The sequence below is a fragment of the Macrosteles quadrilineatus genome, unplaced genomic scaffold (genome assembly GCF_028750875.1).
Source record: "Macrosteles quadrilineatus isolate MER2022 unplaced genomic scaffold, UCM_ALF_1.0 Scaffold_3__2_contigs__length_128488019, whole genome shotgun sequence".
Classification (NCBI taxonomy): domain Eukaryota; kingdom Metazoa; phylum Arthropoda; class Insecta; order Hemiptera; family Cicadellidae; genus Macrosteles; species Macrosteles quadrilineatus.
In genome coordinates, this window is record NW_026542596.1 from 10,078,028 (window position 1) to 10,101,028 (window position 23,001).

General features: G+C 33.3%; 1 protein-coding gene across 1 annotated transcript in view; it reads right to left on the reverse strand.

Moving 5' to 3' along the window:
* Positions 1-98: 98 nt before the first annotated feature.
* The window catches only part of LOC128988755 (NADP-dependent malic enzyme-like), a 45,341-nt gene continuing 22,438 nt past the window's right edge, over positions 99-23,001 (reverse strand). Inside the window, exons 2-14 of the mRNA XM_054410360.1 lie at positions 16,871-16,913; positions 16,286-16,329; positions 15,303-15,383; positions 13,820-14,001; positions 12,918-13,098; positions 10,502-10,633; positions 9,606-9,788; positions 7,332-7,458; positions 6,719-6,820; positions 4,586-4,728; positions 2,199-2,369; positions 1,173-1,299; positions 99-268 (exon numbers count right to left, since the gene is read on the reverse strand). Of these exons, the coding sequence (XP_054266335.1) occupies positions 165-268; positions 1,173-1,299; positions 2,199-2,369; positions 4,586-4,728; positions 6,719-6,820; positions 7,332-7,458; positions 9,606-9,788; positions 10,502-10,633; positions 12,918-13,098; positions 13,820-14,001; positions 15,303-15,383; positions 16,286-16,329; positions 16,871-16,913 (1,620 nt within the window). The 3' untranslated portion in view covers positions 99-164. The remainder of the gene's footprint in view (positions 269-1,172; positions 1,300-2,198; positions 2,370-4,585; positions 4,729-6,718; positions 6,821-7,331; positions 7,459-9,605; positions 9,789-10,501; positions 10,634-12,917; positions 13,099-13,819; positions 14,002-15,302; positions 15,384-16,285; positions 16,330-16,870; positions 16,914-23,001) is intronic.

The following is a 23,001-nucleotide window of genomic DNA, read 5'->3' on the forward strand; positions in this document are numbered from 1 at the left end:
CTCCATAATGGGAAGTAAAAAACAAACTACGTACCAAACCATTCAAACGATTTATTAAAAGATACATATTTACACTAAATTTATGTAACAAAACACACCAATAACATACACTTTTAACCGTGAGTTATAAAAAATTATATAAATAATATAGTTACCATTGTTAATCAATGATGATGTGACTGATGATGGAAATAATGATGTGGACTGTAGTGGTGTTTAAGAATAAACTCTTTGATGTCCTCAGGCTTTGATGGAAGAGCAGATAAATCTGAAAAATAAAAATTGATCCATACAGATTCAATATTTATAAGGTTATTGTTTGCTTATAAGTAAACATACATAATTAAACATACATTAAACATGCAAGTTAAACATTATAAGTCAAACATAGGGCGTGTTTGAAATATTTAAGGCAGGTGTGTTTCCTCTACTGTTCGTAAACGTAAATCCTTAAAGAAAGTTTATTTACCATTTAAAAATAGTTTTCCAAATTATGTCGTATATATTAATACATTTATCGTAAGCTATTCAAAAGAAAAAATGCAAGTCTTTCATTTTATGGCCCAATCTGTGTTTTATCTTTAATTTTGTTGAGGAACTAAACCCCTTGTCTTAAACAATTTACATAATTAGCCATTAACAATCAAGTATATAACATATTTTCAACTAAAAATAAACTAAGAAAAATGCAATAGTAAAGGCTGGATTTTCAGAAAAAAACTTTTAAGATCCAATCACGGACAATTTTGGCCGTTAGCTTCCATTGACTCCCTTGGAGGAAAATTCAAAACATCAAAAAACAATTTCTAATCCCACAGTATAATAGATATTTAAATCAAAATCACTTTGGTATTTGAAAAAAATATTTTTGGACGATTAAGACCTCTTCAGCAACTGTTTGAAATAGTCCAAGATGGCCGCTAGCCTCAAAGGACTCGTAAAACGCTAAATATCAAAGTGCTATGAATTTTAACAAAATAATAGGCTATCGATTATAATTTGTTTACAAAATTAGATTTGAAATTTGTTGTTAATCGAGAACATCACATCAACGCTCATAAATATCCGTTTTTTATATTACTGTACAGTCTATACATTCTATTTATACTTATTTTTCTTATTAATTTTTGGTCCTTAATAATAAATAGCAATATTTGTTCAAGTACACTTACCTTTATCAAAAGCATATTTAGCTACTTCCACAGCGATCTCTAAAGAGCAGGCTCTGATTCGGTCCAGAGAAGGAAACAGACTGCCTTGGTCAAAGTCTTCTTGATTGGTGCACGAATACGCCAAAGTCTAACACACAATTTATCAATAAAATGGACTATCAAAACATGTTTATTCTAATTACCCACTACACAAAATAATGCCATCCAAAACATCTGCAGCATTCGTATGTTGTATATTTGCACATACACATCCTGGATTGTGGTGAATATAGAAAAGTTTTTTATAATAGAAAAACTAAATATTATGTTTAATCAGCATAGCCTATGACATAGAGCAAAAATCCGACCAATATATAATTTTTCTTAGCTTAAATGTTTCTTGTATAAACAAATCTGTAAGACAAAGTTTACTTCACTAATGACTATACAGGGTGGTAAAAAAGTCCCTGGACAGTTAAATATTTTAGAAAATAATGCAGATAGAGCTACAATACTTGGTACAAAGTTACAGGGCATAAAACTCTATTTTAACACATATTCAGTGATCCAATAACTCTTCAGGGGGACGGCCCACAAGGAGTCGCAAGAAAATCTTAAATGAAAGCATAGGTCAATATGCACATCAAATTAAAGGTCTTTTTAGTAGAATACAATGCCGCAAACCGCACTTCAAAAGGTTGATCCTGCGCAAAATGGCAGATGTTCAAAGATTTCTTGAATCCGCCATTTTGAATCTTTGAACGACTGCCATTTTATACTCAGGCATTCTTTTGAGCTTGAATTTCCGGCATCGTAATCTACTAGTGAAGACCTTTAATTTGATGTGCATATTGACCTATGCTTTCATTTAAGATTTTCTTGCGACTTCTTGTGGGCCGTCCCCCTGAAGAGTTATTGGATCACTGAATATGTGTTAAAATAGAGTTTTATGCCCTGTAACTTTGTACCAAGTATTGTAGCTCTATCTGCATTATTTTTTAAAATATTTAACTCTCCAGGGACTTTTTTACCACCCTGTATACATACCTTGGCTGCGATAAGGAACACCTCTTCAGGCACATTGGTCATCTGAGTCGCCGTCACAGCCAGCGCCACCCCAGGGAAGATATAGGCGTTGTTACATTGTTGAGGGTGACGGATCTGCCCTTGAACATTTACTGGGGGAAACGGGGACCCGCTCGCGAACAGACACTTGCCCTAGAAACCCCAGCATGTTAGAACCTTAGACTTACACGGTCAGTTAAACTATCAAACACTGGATTCTAGTTATTTTGGTATCACCACGTTACAGACAAAACGCATTTCTTACAGAATATTTTCGATTCAGTTACAGACAATTTTCAGGCGCTCTGCTGAAATATGCTGAGGATGTATATGTAATCATAAAAACTATTAGCTTGATAAAACTAACTTAAAACCTAAAATTATTAGTAAAACTATCTGAGGGTTACACAGTTTGTGTTTCAGTTTGTGACTCGTCCTACCCAAATGATTGTATATTCGTTTTCTAGGTAGTCGAGAGGATATACTGCTCGCCTTCAAAAGTCGTTGGTTTTATTTAAGCCGAGATCAAAATATTTCAGTTATTTTTTATTAGATTTTTTAAACTTGGTGTCTTTTGATAGGGAATTGTTAATGCTAAATAAAAATGTTTATTATATCGGTTTAAACAATTCAAAGATAAAAATGTTTATGTAAAAAATAATTAAATGGTTAAACGATATCCAGTTAACAAAGCGATTTTGGAAAAAGATTCATTCTTGATATTATCTGTACTGTATTTTGTCCCGTAGAACCATTTCCCAGTGTTTGACTGTTTACTAATGGGACACCCTGTATATAAATAGCCAACCCTTCATATACATGGTATACAGGGTGTTTCGAAACTGTCTCCCGAAACTCCGTGGTCAACATGTAAACATAATTACCTCATTACCACATTACAGCATTACAACATATACCTCGCTTCGATTTCCGTCTGTCACACTGTGTGTATTTTGGAACCACTTGAGGTACCAAATTCAAACTTGGTACGTGTTATCGAAGCTATTGTTTTTCAAAGCATCAAGTTTATATTTGTATAATTTCAAAATGGCGGCCATTTTTATTTTTCAAAGCTTAATAACTCAAAACCATAAGATTTATAAAAAAGTTACAAAAGACAAAAAAGATGAAATTGTAACTCACTTTACAGAAATGTACATTTTTTATAGGGCCATAACACAACTAACGGAGAAAAATAAATTTTTCCGAAGTTAAAACTACAAATTTGGGCAAATTCAATAAATTAGCAGGTATTATCTCTATAAAAATAAAATTATCTCCGTTATTTGTGTTACTACCACATAAAAATGTACATTTTTGTAAAGTGTGAATTAAATTTCTATGTCTTTTGTAACTTTTTATAACTCTTATGCTTTTTAAGTTATTTATTAAGCTTTGAAAAATAATAATGGCCGCCATCAAACAATAGTTCCTATTAGTCATCATACACGTACCAAGTTTGAAGTTGGTACCTCTAGTGGTTCCAAAGTTATGGGTAGTTATGCAAGAAATACACATACACTGACAGACGGAAAACGAAGCGAGACAGGGCATACGTTTATGAAATGATATTTTTTGTTTGTTTTGACCTAAGGAACAATGACCCCGGAGTTTCGGGAGAGAGTTTCGGAACACTTTGTATATAAAATAACTGGATATTTCTTTCAAATTGTATTTCATCTTAAGACTACCTATTACCACTTGTGTTCTTCTTCCTCAACGCTAGTGCTGGAAAACTATAATACTATAATACGTACCTCACAGTTTTTCTACGCTAACCATTCCACCTAAATAACCCTCCTGTATACTAAATTAACTTAATTTAGTTTAACGGAGCAGGTAACCGCTTGGTGGCCATTCTAAGTAAGCGCACTAGCATCTAATGGCTTTTATGGACGCATTTCCCTAAAAATTAAAAGGTCCCCTTGTCTGCAAGAGCTTGACCTTTTTATGTTTTCTTAATATGCGGGACCACAGTTTAAGACAGAGCCTGAGTACCTAAAGCAATTAAATCTCATACTTTTTCGCCTTTATATAAAATCTCTAAGGTCCTTCAGAAGTGCAAAACGGATTAGAGGGGACAATGGTGGTTAAATTTTAAACCATGCCAATTTAAAAGCTATGATGACCAAGAATAATTCTTTCAAGTTCAAAACATTATACTTAATCATTATAAACATAAACATTATACTAAAATTAACGTTTATCGAGATCAAAGAGAATATTACTGCAATAGTCATTTACCCTGCCATTATCAAATTATCTTGCGGTAGCAACTAGTCTTGCATTCAACAAAATGTTTTACTCGGCAATGTAGTGTGTGTTCTATATTTTAGTAAATATTTAAAACAGTTTCGTTAGCATATCACCTTGGTGTGAGTGTAGGCTTCTTCAGCAGTACACTCGGACTGGGAGGTAGGGTTGCTGAGTGGCATGATGATCGGAGTGTCTGAAACTTCAGCCATCGCCTCTAGAACTTCCTTGGTAAAGAGTCGTCCTGCCCCTGAGACGCCTAGAAACAAACCCCATCAGACGATGAAAACCCAAGTGAACAATACTCTTAAGTACCTTGTGATACGTTCAAAATATTTAAAACCAAAAATGTATGTCATGAGCCAACCCCTAACAGTATATTCAGGTTCTTTTATGTTATATGCAAAAAGATAATGAGCTTTTAATACATTTTAGCGAAGCTATTACCGTTCGTAGTACCCATGGTAAGACCTGGACGCGGGACCGATTTTTTTTCGTTTTGAGGTCCCTAGAGGCCAAAAACACCATCCGTTCAAATTCATATATATATATATATTACTAAGCAAATCAAAATACCACAGTACTCTAAAAACATTTTATTTTATATTACTTACATGTTTCGGACATTAATGCCATGATCACAGTATAGTATATAACCTATTAGTTTCTTTTATTTACAAACATTATTAGATATTTCTTATTAAAGAACAGGTGATAATTTTTATATTAAGGGAAGGAGGTGTTTTCTTTAAGATGTATAATTTCATTGAATATTACGTTTTGATTTTGAATTTGTGTCAAGTTTAGTAAATTGTCTTTGTCATTAATATGATGAGTATAAATATAAAAGTCTTCCTTTGTATTCATTTTTTCACCTTTATTTTCAATATCTCTTATATTGAAAAATACTATATTGGTCAAACAGGTCGAACATTTGAAGTCAGATACAAAGAACATATACAGGCAATCAGATCAAACAATATGACAACACAAAAATCCTCATACGCCGAACATATACTTCAGACCAACCATACATACTCAGAAATGAATAAAAATATGCACATTCTGGATATTGAAAATAAAGGTGAAAAAATGAATACAAAGGAAGACTTTTATATTTATACTCATCATATTAATGACAAAGACAATTTACTAAACTTGACACAAATTCAAAATCAAAACGTAATATTCAATGAAATTATACATCTTAAAGAAAACACCTCCTTCCCTTAATATAAAAATTATCACCTGTTCTTTAATAAGAAATATCTAATAATGTTTGTAAATAAAAGAAACTAATAGGTTTATATACTATACTGTGATCATGGCATTAATGTCCGAAACATGTAAGTAATATAAAATAAAATGTTTTTAGGGTACTGTGGTATTTTGATTTGCTTAGTAACATTTAAAGTAGCCCTCATTGATGTATACAATAACAATATATATATATATATATATATATATGTGTGTGTCCGTCAGCACGATAACTCGAGCAAAAATGATCCGATTTTGATGAAATTTTGTACAAACGTATAAACGTACGTTCAAAAACGAGTTCGCGATCCAGATTGATCGGACCATGGGAACTGGGGTTTACGGGGGGTTTTATGGGGTAAAAATAGGTTTTTCCCATTTTTTACCCAAAAAACATCAAATTTAGCAATTTCTTTCCAAACCATTTTGTAGAGCTTAAAAAAGCAAATAATTTAGTATATTGAAGCGTTATTATGCGCCTAATGGTTACGGAGAAAATTCCAAAAAATTGTAAATTTAAAATTCCCATGTTATTCTTATAGAGAATAAGTAAACTGTTGTAGTTTGCTTGTTTGTGAACATATTTTGATCAAATTTGGAAAATGTTTTTATTTCTTACTAACTATTCACATTTTACAAAAAAAAAAAACAGTTTTACCCTCCCTGATGCAGCAAACCTAAGTACTTGTTAAACTAATTCTATTTAAATCAAGAATAAATGTTATATTTTTAAGTAGACATTTCAGTGTAAATCCAATCAGTCAAATGGAAATTCGCTTAGTCTGCAGGTTTGCTGCGGCTGGGGTATTTCATGCTTTTGCTCGTCCCTTTTTTTAACTAGATTGATCTACAGCTTAAGATAGGTCCCGTCTCTCAAAGGTATATAAATCTATGAATTAGTTTGATCTTTACCAAAAAGAGAACGTAATAGGGATTTATATTTCAAGCAGTTATACAGGTAGAGGCATGAATAAAATATAAAAATACATTACCAATTAAAATGTCAGGCTTGAGCCATTGAATTATTTTTGCCAAATCTTTGATTTCTGCTCCCTCCGGCACCTTGTGACAAAACAACCTTCTGTCGTCATCATCTGCAAGTAGGAAGTAGAATAGTTACTATAACATGTTACTTAACTGAACAACTATTGACTTAAGATACTAGTCAGTGGTTTTCTCATGCTACTGTAAACCCTGAAGTTTTATTTGTGTTCCATAAATGGTTACGTTTGAGTACTGTACGTTGGCTTTCTATCACATTCGTTCTATCATTTTCTGCAGCAAATTCGTTTTTATTTACAAATGTGTTAATATTTTATGTCATTTGTATATGACAAAGCAAGATATATTTAACAAACCATTCTTTCGATAAACACGTTTTACCAAGTCTTGTTACGAAAAACAAGAATGTAATGATAAACATTAAAGTGTAATTAATATTCAACGGACAACGAAAAACCTTAAAATTGATTTCGGATCATCCTCAAGGATAATTAATCTATATACATTTTATGAAGAGCACTGTACATATTACAGCACTGTCCAACTTCGTGTATATTGACTATAATCTGGATCCACTATAGTAGACAACGTTATGTGTATTACCTGGATAACTCGTTTCGTCTCCTTTAACAATCATTCTGTTGCTTCTCTTCATATATATTCTCTTCCTGGCCTCTGCAGGATCCCCTCCTATAGTTCTCACTAGTAAACTGGCGATACCTACTCCTGCCTAAAATACCGAGTAAATTATTTTCACTGTTCATTAAAGGGCACAACTTATGCCTATCAGCTTTGCATACGGCTACCTCAATACCCTATATTGGATTGGATTACAGTCAAATCTTATTGGATGCTTACAATGACGCACATGGAATAACTAACATTCACCAATAATGGTAATGTGAAGGCGCATGTGAACAGCTTTGTAAACTTCCTATTTACGAAATCGGATAAAATTAAACAAAAAATAGTCTCGGAAACTAGATTTCCTTTAGAAATGTCCTTTAGAAATGTGTGTTTTCCATGAAAACCTGATCAATACAGCCGAGACACATATTGCTTCAATAATTCGAGATAAAGGCAATAAACAACCTTTACAGGTTCACCATTTAAAGACAAAGATCCATTGGTTTTAAAAATGAACAATAGATTTACAAATTTAGCAAAGAAGGTTTCTGAGTGTTAGTTTTAAAGGGATGAGCCAGACATAACAGATTTTACCTTTCTTATACTGCAATCACCACTCGCTTGTCTATACTGTTTGACTTTTATTGAAATGTGTTTCAGTGCTTTTATTATCCATCAGCAGTTTATGGTGTTGGGCGTTAGATCAAGGCCCCACTGGTTAGATTTGTTTAGTGAACATACTTCATTGGGGAATAGTTATTTGTGTAACTAGTGGTGAAAGTGGCACTTTGCTGCACACGAGAGCAATGTTTACATATCTCGAGTGCAGCAAAGGCCTTTTTCACTCGTGTTACACATTATATTTTTCCTACAGTCACCCGACAAAGTTGGCTTCCTTGTACTGTTTATAGTACAGAAAGCTGGTAATTGCTGCATATTTATACTTTGCCGTACGGTTTATACTTTGCCGTACGGTTTATACTTTGCCGCACAACAGGATTCCAACGAAACAACACAAAACAGCGTGGTTCTATTATAGCACGTAATCCGTGTACGCTTGGAAATAGGTTGGCAACACTTAAAGATAATAATACTATGAGCAGCTGATTGACTATTATAACTACGATTTAACCTGTCATTTCGTGTTTATAGTTTCGGTATTTCTGAACTTTCTGGACTTTTCTTTTAAACGTTTTTAAAACATTCCTACGATCTTAATAAACAAGAAAATACCTTTTTTAAGCATTTTCATTAGCATTTTTTAAGGCGCGGAAACCACTTCAAATTACAAAAACATACGGAACTATATTCTCAAAACGCGGAGCACATTTCTTGCCAAGGAAAAATAGCGGAGTGATACGGACCGCGGGTACTACTTTCTCTAAGGCACCATTTGTGTTGCCAGCTGAACTTAAAAACGTGTCGTATAGTGTTTGAAAGACTAATTATTTATATGTTTTATAGTGACTGTAGGAAAAATATAATGTGTAACACGAGTGAAAAAGGCCTTTGCTGCACTCGAGATCATTCCGCACTCGCCTGCGAATCGTGCGTAAACATTGCTCTCGTGTGCAGCAAAGTGCCACTTTCACCACTAGTTACACAAATAACTATTTCCTACAGTCACTATGAAGCATATAAATAATTAGTCTTTCAAACACTATACAACACGTTTTTAGGTTCAGCTGGCAACACAAATGGTGCCCTAGAGAAAGTAGTACCCGGTCCGTATAACTCCGCTATTTTTCCTCGGCAAGAAATGTGCTCCGCGTTTTGAAAATATAGTTCCGTATGTTTTTGTAATTTGAAGTGGTATCCGTGCCTAAAAAAAATGCTATAAAGGTATTTTCTTGTTTATTAAGATCGTAGGAATGTTTTAAAAACGTTTAAAAGAAAAGTCCAGAAAGTTCAGAAATACCGAAACTATAAACACGAAATGACAGGTTAAATCGTAGTTATAATAGTCAATCAGCTGCTCATAGTATTATTATCTTTAAGTGTTGCCAACCTATTTCCAAGCGTACACGGATTACGTGCATAATAGAACCACGCTGTTTTGTGTTGTTTCGTTGGAATCCTGATGTGCGGCAAAGTATAAACCGTACGACAAAGTATAAACCGTACGGCAAAGTATAAATATGCAGCAATTAGCAGCTTTCTGTACTATAAACAGTACAAGGAAGCAAACTTTGTCGGGTGACTGTAGGAAAAAAATTTTTTTTTAGTTTTCAGTGATGAGGTATTACTCACTTCCCCAGCACCCACGAATAGCACCTTGGAGTGTTCCAGTGTTTTGCCTGTGAATCTTACAGCTGCCAAAATACCCGCCACAGTAACAGCAGCAGTCCCCTGAATGTCGTCATTGAACATTGTGTATTGGTCCCTGTATTTGTGTAGGAACTTGAAGGCGTTTTGATTTGCGAAATCTTCAAACTAAGACACAAAATAAGTAGGTTAAAAAGGAATAAACCTAATTTGTACCTTTTACAACTTATTTTAAAAAAAATGTGAATCTTAAGCTGTTTTAAAATTTTTTGCTAATCCTGTAGAAACGCACGTAACAGATCTGAGTGTTGGACTGATAATACAAATGTTATTACTACCAATGAGCCTAACTGGTGGAAAAACTGCAGAAATAATCTACAACTTAGGCCGTTGGTGTTCGAAAAAGCTGTACAAAAAGACTAGCCTTCATGAAGTATTTTTGACCAACAATAGTATACTCTTTTACAAGGAATTTTAGAACAAACGAAACAATGCCGTAATAGACAAATCATAGTTTTAACAAATTTAATATACTTTTTTAAAGAGGAATTCCTCTAGTGAGACTTTACTCCTTTCCTTAAACGATTATCCTGTTTTGTTGTTGTTTATGCCAGTTTACCGTTCATTGGTAATCTAAATACAAAGACTATAATATTGTCTGATTGCGAAGTCAGTCGTGTGATAACGAACTGGTACCCTTAAGCCCAAATTAAAGGGCACGGCGAAAAGATTTCAAATAAGGCAACATCTATGGATAGAGTGAATTTTTTATATTGCGATTCACAATTTGATGTTGAACACAAACTTTTATAGTTTTTTGTTTTTTTGTTTTAAATATGTCTTTTTTTAATACATGTACACTGCTTCAGATCAATACTTACTTGAATCAGTGTATTCTTTCCGTAAACCTTAATAACGGCCTCCATAAATTCGTCGACAAGCTGCTCGTATTCGTCTCCAGACACACGTCGTTTTCGGTGCCCAACGTAAGGGGACCCTTCCTTCAGAAGTTCCTGCAAAAAGAATTAAAACCAAAAAACTTGCAATGTTGCTCATTGGCGTTGCAAATAAGAAATATTAAAATTCTGACCACAAACAGTATTTTTCCTGACAACATTTTTTGTGTAACTACATATATAGGTACAAAAATACAGCGTGGAAAAAACACAATGATTTATATATATATATATATATATATAATAATGCCTGTGATTCTATTTAACAACACAAATTGACAAAAACATGTTATTTGTGTCTTATAACAACACGAAGTTACAGTCGTTCTTATTGTGCTTCCAATGTAATTAAATCCAAAGGTCAACGTGAATGTACAGCTTAATGAACTAAACAAGGTCCATGTAGGACATCGGAGCTCACAATGACACAGTCAATGGTGCTCAGAACACATTACCTGCGACATTCTATTACCTCACGATACTGTTATGGGCAATGTTCGGTCGACAACCCATCTCACATTAGCTGGCTAGATATCTTGTAACATACACTGTCCCTAGTCTATAAGTATAAAAGAGGATGTTAGTATATATATTTGTTTGTTTGGCCGGGATAAACTCGGACACCGCTCGACGGATTGTAATGAAACTGTCAGGCATTATTAAGCATTATTCAAGGAAGGTTTGTGTGAAGTTTGGTGCAGATCCGTCAAAAAGGGCTCCACCCCAGTGGCTCTGGAGTTTCCCATGTTAACCTTATGAGAAATGGAATTAATGAATCTTAACAGCTGTTTCGATTAAACAAGTTGGTTCTGTCCTATGATGTTCAATAGCATTAAAGTTACAAGGATTACCAACAGGGTGCAGCACTATTATTTCTTTTACATTTATGACAACAGCTAATTTGCAACCAAAAGGTGAGTGAGCGTAGCGAACGAACTTCAACCTGGAGGCGAGTTAGCGTAGCGAACGAGCTAACCTGAAGGCAAGTGAGCGTAGCAAACGAGCTAACCTGAAGGCAAGTGAGCGCAGCGAACGATCTCCAACCTAAAGGTGAGTGAGCGTAGCGAATGAGCTCCAACCTAAAGGTGAGTGAGCGTAGCGAACGAACTTCAACCAGGACGTGATTGAGCCATGCAAACGAGATCATCTTGAAAGAAGTTAAACGGGGCAAAGCCCGCGGGTTACAGCTAGTACAGTATACAAACCGAGTTTGGTATCTGGTATATCTAGGATGGTCACATATGTGCTAAGTTCATTTTTATAATGGTGTGTGTTGTGTTATTTGATGGATTGTTTTGGACATTTTACACCAAGTAAAGCAAAAAGGCAAGTTCTGATAACGTTTCGGGATCTAGGGTCTACTCCCACCCTTTATTTGATAAAGTTCAAATAATATAGTTAGGTATCTAAATGGTTATAGAGCTCGCCTAGTAATCAATGGTACTGGTTCGATCCTGAGAAAAGTGATTGGCTTTTTTGTGGTTCAAAACTGGACCCAGCTGTCCTTGATCATTGGATTCACTCCTCCTATTGTCATGTACAAGTTACTTTGTCTACAGGATATCTAGGATAGTTACCTGGTTGTTGGTCCCCACATCTAGAGTGACAGGTAGACAATATCTCGGATTCACTCCTCCTATTGCTGTATACAAGTTACGTTGTCTACAGGATATCTAGGATAGTTACCTGGTTGTTGGTCCCCACATCTAGAGTGACAGGTAGACAATATCTCGGATTCACTCCTCCTATTGCTGTATACAAGTTACTTTGTCTACAGGATATCTAGGATAGTTACCTGGTTGTTGGTCCCCACATCTAGAGTGACAGGTAGACAATATCTCGGATTCACTCCTCCTATTGCTGTATACAAGTTACTTTGCCTACAGGATATCTAGGATTGTTACTTGGTTGTTGGTCCCCACAACTAAAGTGACAGGTAGACAATATCACGGATTCACTCCTCCTATTGCTGTATACAAGTTACTTTGTCTACAGGATATCTAGGATAGTTACCTGGTTGTTAGTCCCCACATCTAGAGTGACAGGTAGAAAATATCTCGAATTCACTCCTCCTATTGCTGTATACAAGTTACTTTGCCTACAGGATATCTAGGATAGTTACCTGGTTGTTGGTCCCCAAATCTAGAGTGACAGGTAGACAATATCACGGATTCACTCCTCCTATTGCTGTATACAAGTTACTTTGCCTACAGGATATCTAGGATAGTTACCTGGTTGTTGGTCCCCAAATCTAGAGTGACAGGTAGACAATATCTCGGATTCACTCCTCCTATTGCTGTATACAAGTTACTTTTGTCTACAGGATATCTAGGATAGTTACCTGGTTGTTGGTCCCCACATCTAGAGTGACAGGTAGACAATATTTTGGATTCACTCCTCCTATTGCTGTATACAAGGCCAGTTTGCCGACAGGTATACCCATACCGTTGGCGCCAAGATCTCCCAGTCCTAGAATACGCTCTCCATCCGTAACTACAATTGCTTTTATTTCCTTCTGAGGCCTACAAAACAAACAGAAATTTACACTTATATCATTTATTTACGTGTCGGTATAGGTTATAAATAATGACAAATTTATTTGCAAACAACAGCAAAATGTCAGTTAAAGTAAACTGGTACATAAAACAGCACTAAATTTGTAGTAGTTAATGAAATGAAAGCAATATTGTATCCAATGACATTTAACCAAAGATGGATCCATCTCACTTGATAAATCAGATGAAGTTGAAGCTACGATTAGTGTTCTATAGTTTAATTATATTTTCTGATTTTTTTTAATTCATGAAAACATTAACCTATAATTAGGCGTTTAATTATTGGAAGGCATCTGATAATCTGGCCACCATTAGAGTATCGATACATGGGTATAAAACTGATACATCTCATGAATGTACATAAGTAGATGTAGTAGATGAATAGACATAATGTTTGTCTGGTATTCAGAATACTGCTGGTTTAGTACTAAAAAGCATCAGAAGTTTTTTGATGGTTTAAAAATGGATCTAGCTGCGTTTTATATTTGGGTTTCTAATAGATGAGCTTTGCTAAAATTACCACCTGATCTTAGTCTGTATTTAAGCTGTCGCCTAATTCATTTACCTCGACCTTCATAAATTTGTAAATCCACTTTTAACATGCTGCCTGTTGTAACGGCATCTTAAAAATCTAATTTTATCCAGTCAAAGCACTGGTTAGTGATCAACACTTTACTTGTTTACCCACCAATTTCTCAAGATGTGTTCCACTTTTCCCGTGTCTTCAATGGATATGAACAGTCCATGCTGCTGCCAAGGTACAAGTCCGTACTTCTGACAGGCCAACCCCACCACGGGGGTGTACACTACTGGAAGCAGAACCTTCAGGTTGCTGACCAGGCTAGCGTAGAACAAGTCTTCATTGGCGTGCTGAAAAGTCATTATTGACAGTCAAACTTGTAATACAAGCTTTGATTTTAAGAGCAAAGAATGTCTTTCATGGGGAAAAGTATATATGCTTTAAAAATGCTTTTTATACATGTCATTATCATTAAGTTTAGATTAAAAGTACTAGTTTACGGACAATTCTTTCTTTTATAAAAAATCAAGATAAATGTGAAGTCAGTGTCATCCTTTTTATGTAAAGGGCTTTTTGATGTTTAAGATTAGTCTCTATCAATTTTAACCAAACAAGACAATCTAATTATTATGAATTTTTGTATGTACTATGGTATTATGACAAAAAATGCAAAGCACTAACTGAAAAAATCTGCTCTGAAATTAGAGAAAATATTTATATGACATTAGTACACTCAAACGTCGTCAACACGATTTACACATAGAGAAGGGCTTTATATGTTTTAATAGGATGAGATATCGACTTACAATGTTCAAATTCAATGGTTGTGGAAAAGAATTTAAGAATATAAATTAACTTTCATGAATTAGCCACAGCTGAAAGCGCTGCATTTAATTACTGATTTCTCATACAGACCAAATAATGATTGGCCAATTATAATATGCATTTATAGTTTAAATGTCTCATCTTCAACTGATCAATATATCAACATCTAGGTCGGTGCGCAACGACTGAAGTTAAAACGTGGGCAGTTTAATTTGAATTTATACATTTGTGGAATTTACGGAATTTATTTTTGTATCCATATTTAATTAATGATATTTCTGAGAAACATTTTTTTTTTTGCTTTTCAGTTGATTAAAGAGTTGAGTAACAATTTGAATACCTTTCCAATATACTTTTTTGTACATAAACTATCCGTCACTCTGAAAAGTATCACACAATAATAAAGAACCAATAGAGTCAGCAGAGTTTAATATGTATCTTGTAATAGCATAATAATTCTTTTCATATTTCTTTTTGTGCCAACCCAACAAAAGGATGATACCCATCAACACATAGGGAAATAATTTTAGAAAACTAACCAGTCATAAAATATTCCTTTAGAATTATAAGCTCAGAGTTACAGTTGGCGAAAAATAATTGAACTGGTGAATTACTAACAAACATGCAGAACATTTTCAGAATATTTTAATTCATGCATATCTTATTTATGAATTTTGATGGATCTATGATAATGGCCAACTAATTTTAAGAAGCACGTGTCATGTGTCTCATTAATATTCCAAAAAGCATTTTTTTCTTATAAGCCCATGTAGTACTATTTTATAGTAGTTTAATACTAACAGCAAACCATTTATTCGAGTCTCACCTGTAAACAACGTAAGTAAATGTACTTGTCCAGATCATTCGTTATTCCTTTAACAATCGTGGCACAGTTGTCAAGCTGGTCCTGTAATAAGGGGTTTCAAAACCATAATTATGTTGAAAATAGCATTTATCATCCAAATAAAAAAATAAACAATGCAATAAACAAAAAAAACATTTATAATAATTCATATAAAAATAGTTACACATTGTGAAGGATTTAAAAAAGTTTACAGCAGATAATGTTGTAACTATTTTTTCTATGAATTATTATGAATTGTTTGAAGAAAATGGTAATTAACTAAAATACACTTCTTCATTAGTTCCAATTTACATAATATCCAACACAATATTGTACAAATTTTTAAAAGTTTGTAAACAAAAATAAAAAAATTGTTTGCTATAAAAGTAGAAAATATTTAACAGAGGGTATAAAAACCGTTTTTAAAATCAGCTAGTCTTTACACTCACTGTGTTATGACCTAAACATTGCTACAAGAGTATAATATAAGGACAGGGAAAACTTTTGAAAACATCAAACAATGGTCAACACTGTGTGAAAATGCAATAATTTAATTTCATCAATATACAATAGAAATAAAATGGATTTTAATTTGAATAATGAAATATAAAATTACTCTTGTGAAAAATAAGTGTATTTTGAATACTTTTCTAACTTTATTTGAATTTTCGTTAAGTTACAACGTTGGCAAATATTTTGATACTAACACAATTGACGCGCTCTTCCAAGAGCCTGTCAATAAAATGCAAAATAATATTCATAGGTATGGTATTGTATTTCTATTATTTTAATATTGTTCTTGTATCCATATTAAACTATATTATCTATATTTATAATGTATCTATTATTCTATATATAAATATAGAATAAATAAATAAATATTTTAAATATATAAATAGAATATATAAATATTGAGTATAGGTTTCAATTTATTTGGTTTGTTCCATTCGTAGAAACATTCTTACCTCTATCCGACGTAGATGGATACTTATCTTCCCACATCCTGAAACTGAGAATGGTTAATTTACATTAATAAATTAAATATATATTTACAGTAAAACATGCTACATAAAAATAAGACTAGACTGTAATTTACTTTAACCACGAAAATTAAGAATGTTAAAGAACGTGTCAAAGTTAAAAAATAAGCATAATTTAAGCTCATCTTAAGCATAATTTAATCAATGTTGCTTATCCTTTTCCACGAACAAATGTCCGTATTTGGACTTAACTACCTTTCATAACATAGTTTAAGATCTGTTCTAAGATTGTAAAAAAACCCTACACAGTTCTGTACACGAAGAAACTAATTTTTAAGAATTAAACTTCGTACGTTTTGATTATTTAAATAATTTTATTTTAAACTGCGTAAACAATATGCACACGTTCATAGAAATCATAATTTTGACATAAATTAAACTTGGATACAGATTGGTAATTTATGATCAGATATACATTTAAATTATAGTAACTTAGGTCCTTACACGTAGAATATACATCATATATGTGGTATATAAAATTTAGTATTGTTAATTTTAAAGTTACTGTACCTTCATTAACTAAGTTCTTTACAGTAGGGCGTGGAACGCAAACCTAAAACAAAGAAAAAACATTAAAACAAAAAAAGAAATTTACTTTCTAAGTAAATAATATTTATATTTTAATTTATTCTATAGCGCATATAACATAACTGTCTATATCCACAGCTTAAATAGTTTTTAAATGAAATCTCGGAAGTTTTTACATTTTTGATTTGACCTTTGGTCACGAATAATACTTAATTAAATCATTGTTTATCCCAAAACATAAGGTAAGGTTTTGGTAATAAAAAACAAGCCTTTTAATTAAATGTATTGAAGATTCTCCATTTAAAAATCGCAAATTTTAGCGCATTTTGCGGTCATGAACAGGGTATCAAACATGGGGTTTAGAAATTAAAGAATTAACTAATAAATTCTAAGCAAAATATTTTCATTGTTTTCGTAATACTCATCCTCATTTATTTTAATTTAAAAAAATTTTGATTTAATTAATATTGCAGTACATACAATAACAGTTTCATTTCAAAAGGTATTTGTGCATTCCTTACACATTTTCAGTAAATAGCCTTCTGAAATGTCAATGAATCGTGTTATATTACTTTTTGTAACTTCATAGCGGGCTTTACAGTACATCTTGCGGTTCAAAGGTACATCCACAGTCCGTTTACATTGCAGCAATAAACCTTTCATCCCACAATCCCTGTCCTGTACACATATTGTCTTTATATCTCGTAAAGGGCAAACTTTGGCTACGTTATTGATGCTTTCTTGGTTTCTTTTTAAATTTCCTGAACCCTGAATAATTTGAATTGAGTTATTCACTGATAATATCTTAATTGAAGTAGTTTTTAATTATTATGGTGTAATAGTAGTTTACGCAACGATTGCGTTAAGTGAGTCTTTACGACACGAGTAGAAAATTTAAGGCACGACAAAGACTATTAAAGCGAATTGCGTACACTACTTTACCTACGACCCTTTTTTAATTATTATCAATCTGGATTTAATTACTAACTATCACTACTGATAACTTTTAGCGAATTTCCCTATAGGGAAGTAGCTATTACCGTAGGTGGCACGGTAAGACCTAGACCCGGGACCGATTTACTTTTTCATTTTGATGTCCCCAGAGGCCAAAAACACCATTCGTTCAAATTTTTATATATGTATACATATATATATATATATATAGATTTATATATATCTTTATAGACTGCAGGATAACACTACCTACCGCATTGGATTGCAGGATATTACTCCCCGCGAGGTAGCAAAGTTTGGTAGCGTTATGCCTGCATTTCAAACACTTGGAAACCGGGATAACACTACCTAGCACTCAGATTGCAGTATATCACTACCTCACTCCAATTTTATTGTTTTTCACCATATCACTACTTGCAGGCTTAACACTACCCAGTGATACCAACTCCTAAAATCTTTTAGACGCTAATATGCTTTGTTTGTTTTGTCTAACTTATTGATTATGATAAAACGGCAATTTTTAAGTGACAAATTTATCCTAAACAGTTTAAGATGTTGAATTACCGGTACTGAATCACAAAACATAAAATTATTTAGTTCTCGAATATGGAGTTTAATTTTAGACATATTTGTTCAATTCTAATCACGTTATACTATATTTTTTTTTTTTCAAAAACGTTTAGTTAAATACCAGCATTCATTTTAGTGGTTGACTATTATGATCGAATGTATCTAAAGCACGCTGCAGAAGCATGACCAACAAAAAAAAAGCTATTTATCATTGATTGATAGTTAAACTATTTTAATTGAAACATTAACGTCAATTTTGACGGGTCCCCCCTAGTACTTTTAATTTAAAAAAAAAAACATTGAAATAAACTGTAAATTTATAAAACTAGAAAATCTTAGCAAAAGTTAAAATTGTGAACGGTAACGGCTCTTTTTCCGTAGCCATATACCATTCTGAATACACGAGTAAAGGTTATACATCTATATTGTTATTATTGTATGTCTTTATTATTATTAGTTATATAGAAATCGGTGTATTACGTGACAGGTACGACAAAACTTGTGTGACATAAGGTCGGCGCGTCTTTCGCCTAAGTATTATATGGTCAACGTAACATATTTTGAATTAATCAATCAATAATTTGAATTATGTCCATTTAATATATGACCTTTTGTTACCCACAGTTTTTATTATTTTTTTGACTATTTGCCAGGCTATTTACAAATAATTTGAAGACATATCAACATTTATTTTTTTCAGTCGAGTTTAATGAAGATTTAAAAAATAGTTAAACGGTTCTTAGTCTAATTGTTTGAAGTTATACTAAAAATATAGACGAGCTGATTATTATTTTAGATAGTTATGTGTATCAATTTGATATAATTGCTTTAACTGAGTCTTGGGTGGATGAATCAAGTGGGAATGTGAGTATGGATGGTTATAACGTGTTTATGAACAAAGAAAATAGAAATCGTAATGATGCTGTGATTGTTTGTGAAAAAGAATTTTTCTGCGTGCATGGAGGAGGTTGGTATTATGTTTTGTTTGGTATTAAGGTTGGTAAGTGTTTTGAGCAACATTTGTTAAAGCATAGACAAAAAGGACTAAATAAAGACCGTCAACTGTGCTGCGGTTACCATAGACACAACACTGGGAGCACCATGTATGTACGCGCTACGTAACTACGCGGCGCTCCAAGCGGTGTGCGCCAGAACCTATGGTAACCATAGTAATTACAGCAAGGTTGACAGTCTATATTTAATTATTTTTGTATATGGTTAAAGTAGAGGTAACATTTGGCGGTGCGCGGCTTTCCCTGTTATCGGTGTACAGGAGTCCGTCTAGTGATCTACAGTATTTCCATTTATCGACGACCTTGAAGCCTACTTAGGTTAATAGGGTATAGGAAACACTGGCTGGTCGAACGTCTGGTCGGCGACATTAATTGCTGAATTTTGCCAAAAAAAGCTAACAATATCTCACACCACTACGTGAATGTTTTATATGGTTCAGGTTTTATTAGTTGTATCGATGTGCCAACCAGAGTTACAGAAGATACAGAAGGCTATCTGGATCATTTTTTCACCGACTGTAAAAATAATAACTTCATTAAATCTGCTATTATAAAACGTGCTCTAACAGATCATTTTTTCATGGTTGCACGAATACAAGGTCCGAAAGATTTCTCAAAAGCTACTTCAGATTTACAAGCCAAAATAGAGAAAACTTTTTTTAGATTTTTCTGTTGGAACCCGCCTTATATTTGATACGGCCTGGTCTGTTATGTTCAATAAGGTACAAGAAATTATTTCAATGTTAAATTCTTAATAAAAAATAGGTATTTACCTTTGTCTATAGCTCAAACTGTTGTAACTTGAGTTACGGCCATAACTTGAATTTACGTAGTTTTCAATCCGAGTTATAATGCCGAAACAGCCGTAACCCAAGTTACAACAGTTTGAGCTGTAGACAAAAGTAAATATTTTTTTTAAATTATTATCACAGCTCAGGGGCAAAAGCATAGATTTTAAATTCATAACCTTATAAGAACAACGCATATCTTTGCACTCGAGCCCTATCAAAAATAGGTATTGCCTTTTTAGTCAAAAATACTACGAAGTAGTTTGCAATCAGAGCCAAAATAAGCTTTCCCCTACAAAAACGTTATTGAATTTTTAAACTGCAAATGCTAAAGCAAGAGCTTCCTTTTATAAAATAATAGTGGTTTAGTTACCTTTACTTTCGTACTTATATTTGTCTTACCAGTTCAGGGCAAGCCACAAAAATGAGTAAGCTTCCTTTTCTATAATTTGTGAATAGCTTCGCTCAGCTGTTGAGAATGTGCGTGACTGATACGCTATCAGGTTCTCTACACCATCTGGTAAGACAACACGGGTCCCAGGCCTACTGAGCTAGCGTCTACAAAAATCGGCTTAGCGTATTATATATATAGACTAGCTGTTTGCCCGTTCTACGTACGGGAATCTTGTAGTAAGTTAAAACCTTATATTCAGAACAGGAGTTGGTTTGCATATTTAGTGTGCATTTTCCCAGATATGATGGCAAAACTATAACTGTTTAGGAATACATATAAACCTTCTCAAATACAATATCTGACAGTTTCAAAGCCAAAACGAATGCTTCGCAATTAAATGTCACCCGATCGTGTTAGTCCATATTTTATATGTAACGATGAAAGGAATTGCTTTACAGTATAGATCTATGAGGCATAGCCCTAAGGTAGGCATGTAATTTAAAGTTACTTTTCACACTGGTTAAAAATAGTTAAAACACTGCCTCAACCTCACTACTGCACACTTTATTCGGGTTGAAATTTTTATTAACAATGGTGCTCTTGTCTTTTCCACGAAAAATAAGGACATTAATGCGTTACCAATAGTCATACACACACAAATACAGAATTGAGTCCACACAACATTTTGGAGTCCAGACAGAAAACGCTAAAAAATATACAGTAAGACATCAATTAAATTTAATAAGCAATAAGGTGCAGTGTTTATAAATAAATAGTGAAAATAGTGATGTGTTTGTAAGTAAAAATGATTCTTACTGCTACCACCGGTTCTAAGGAAAAGTAGCAGTACCAAAAACCAACGTTTACATTTGAGAAAAGAACTGTAGTACTTACGACTAATTCAAACGGTCCCTCTAATCAACCTGTATTATAGGTGTTAATCTCTTGGCAAATATATAAATAAATAAATACACAGGCCACAACACATGTAACATGTAACGTTAACAACGTAAAGCTTTGAAAGCTCACTATGGTTTGCTAAAAAAAAACTTTCACTTGATGTGGTGCAGTACCGAAGTTATTAATCTCCTTTGGTTTTAAATTGTTTTTAAAGTTTTTGAAAATCAAAGTTATTTCCCATTAATAGCATTATTTGTAAGCAGCTTTTAATGTTAACATATTAATGACAGTTTGAAGAAACCACCTTTATCCAAACAAACATTTCTTATTTAAAAGATTACGTAATCTCTAAACGATAATCGGTACATATATCTTGCAAACATTCGGAGGAAATGTGAAAAAACGCACAAATCTGGGGTTTTGTACGTTTGTAGTTTTATTTCCTAAGTAGGGGTAGTACCGATATCGTTGTCGAAATGTAAGTAAGTAGAAACCAAAAGTGACACATTGGAGAAGCGAAGTCACAGAATGGACAGACAAACATAAATACCGCATGATTCTAAGCAATGTACAGACAAAAATGTAATTTTATTTATATAGATAGATAACGTTATCAATAGTTTTTATACAGTAAATTAAAGTATATTGAGGTGAACATAAATCAGCGACGTCTAATGCTATTCTTATGGAGAACATTTTATGCTATACTGTATATAATTTTGTGTAAACATTTTTGGAATGTTACTATTTTTCCCGCCGTCACGGGATCGAGACCTCTAATTTGAGCCTTCTCCCGTCATTTTACGACTTCCCAGTCACCCACAATTTTGACGCAAAGAATCAGCTGACGTAATTAATATATGGACTAGGGGCATGTAGGGACATAAGTCCCTAAAAAGCTTGAAATGTAAAACAGCTTATTTTAATATTCAAACAAACTGAGAATCGAATTATTTATTTGCCAAGATGGATCTTTTTGTCTAAAAGTCGCTCTGTTTGCCTTTGTTGTTGTTATCTATATATGTGAAATCCAATGTTTGTTATATATGCGAATATGCGTTACAAAACGACCATCCGATCGTGATGAAACTTAAGGGAAGTAAATAAGTACTATACAAAATTAACAGTTGTATTAGCCACATTAAGTATAATTTTATGGTTTTAGGGTTCCATTTCCCAGTTGTCGAAGCCAATATTGCTCAATTGGCTCAATTATAGATAACGATATAATGTTACCCCAGGTTTTAATACAGTATACAGTGCATTTTTAGAGTTTACTGGCTAAGAAGTAGGTAGGCCAACTGCGTGTATTGAATACTGGTCTGGAAATCAGCTGTGTATGGCTTCCAATGCTATTCTTATGAAGAACATTTTACGTTATATCTAAATTTTTGTATATCTACATTTTATATCTAAATCAGCTTGGATCCGCCATTTTGAAATGAGAAAAAATATTTAAAATATGAACGCGTTGTTGTGACCCACCATTTTGAA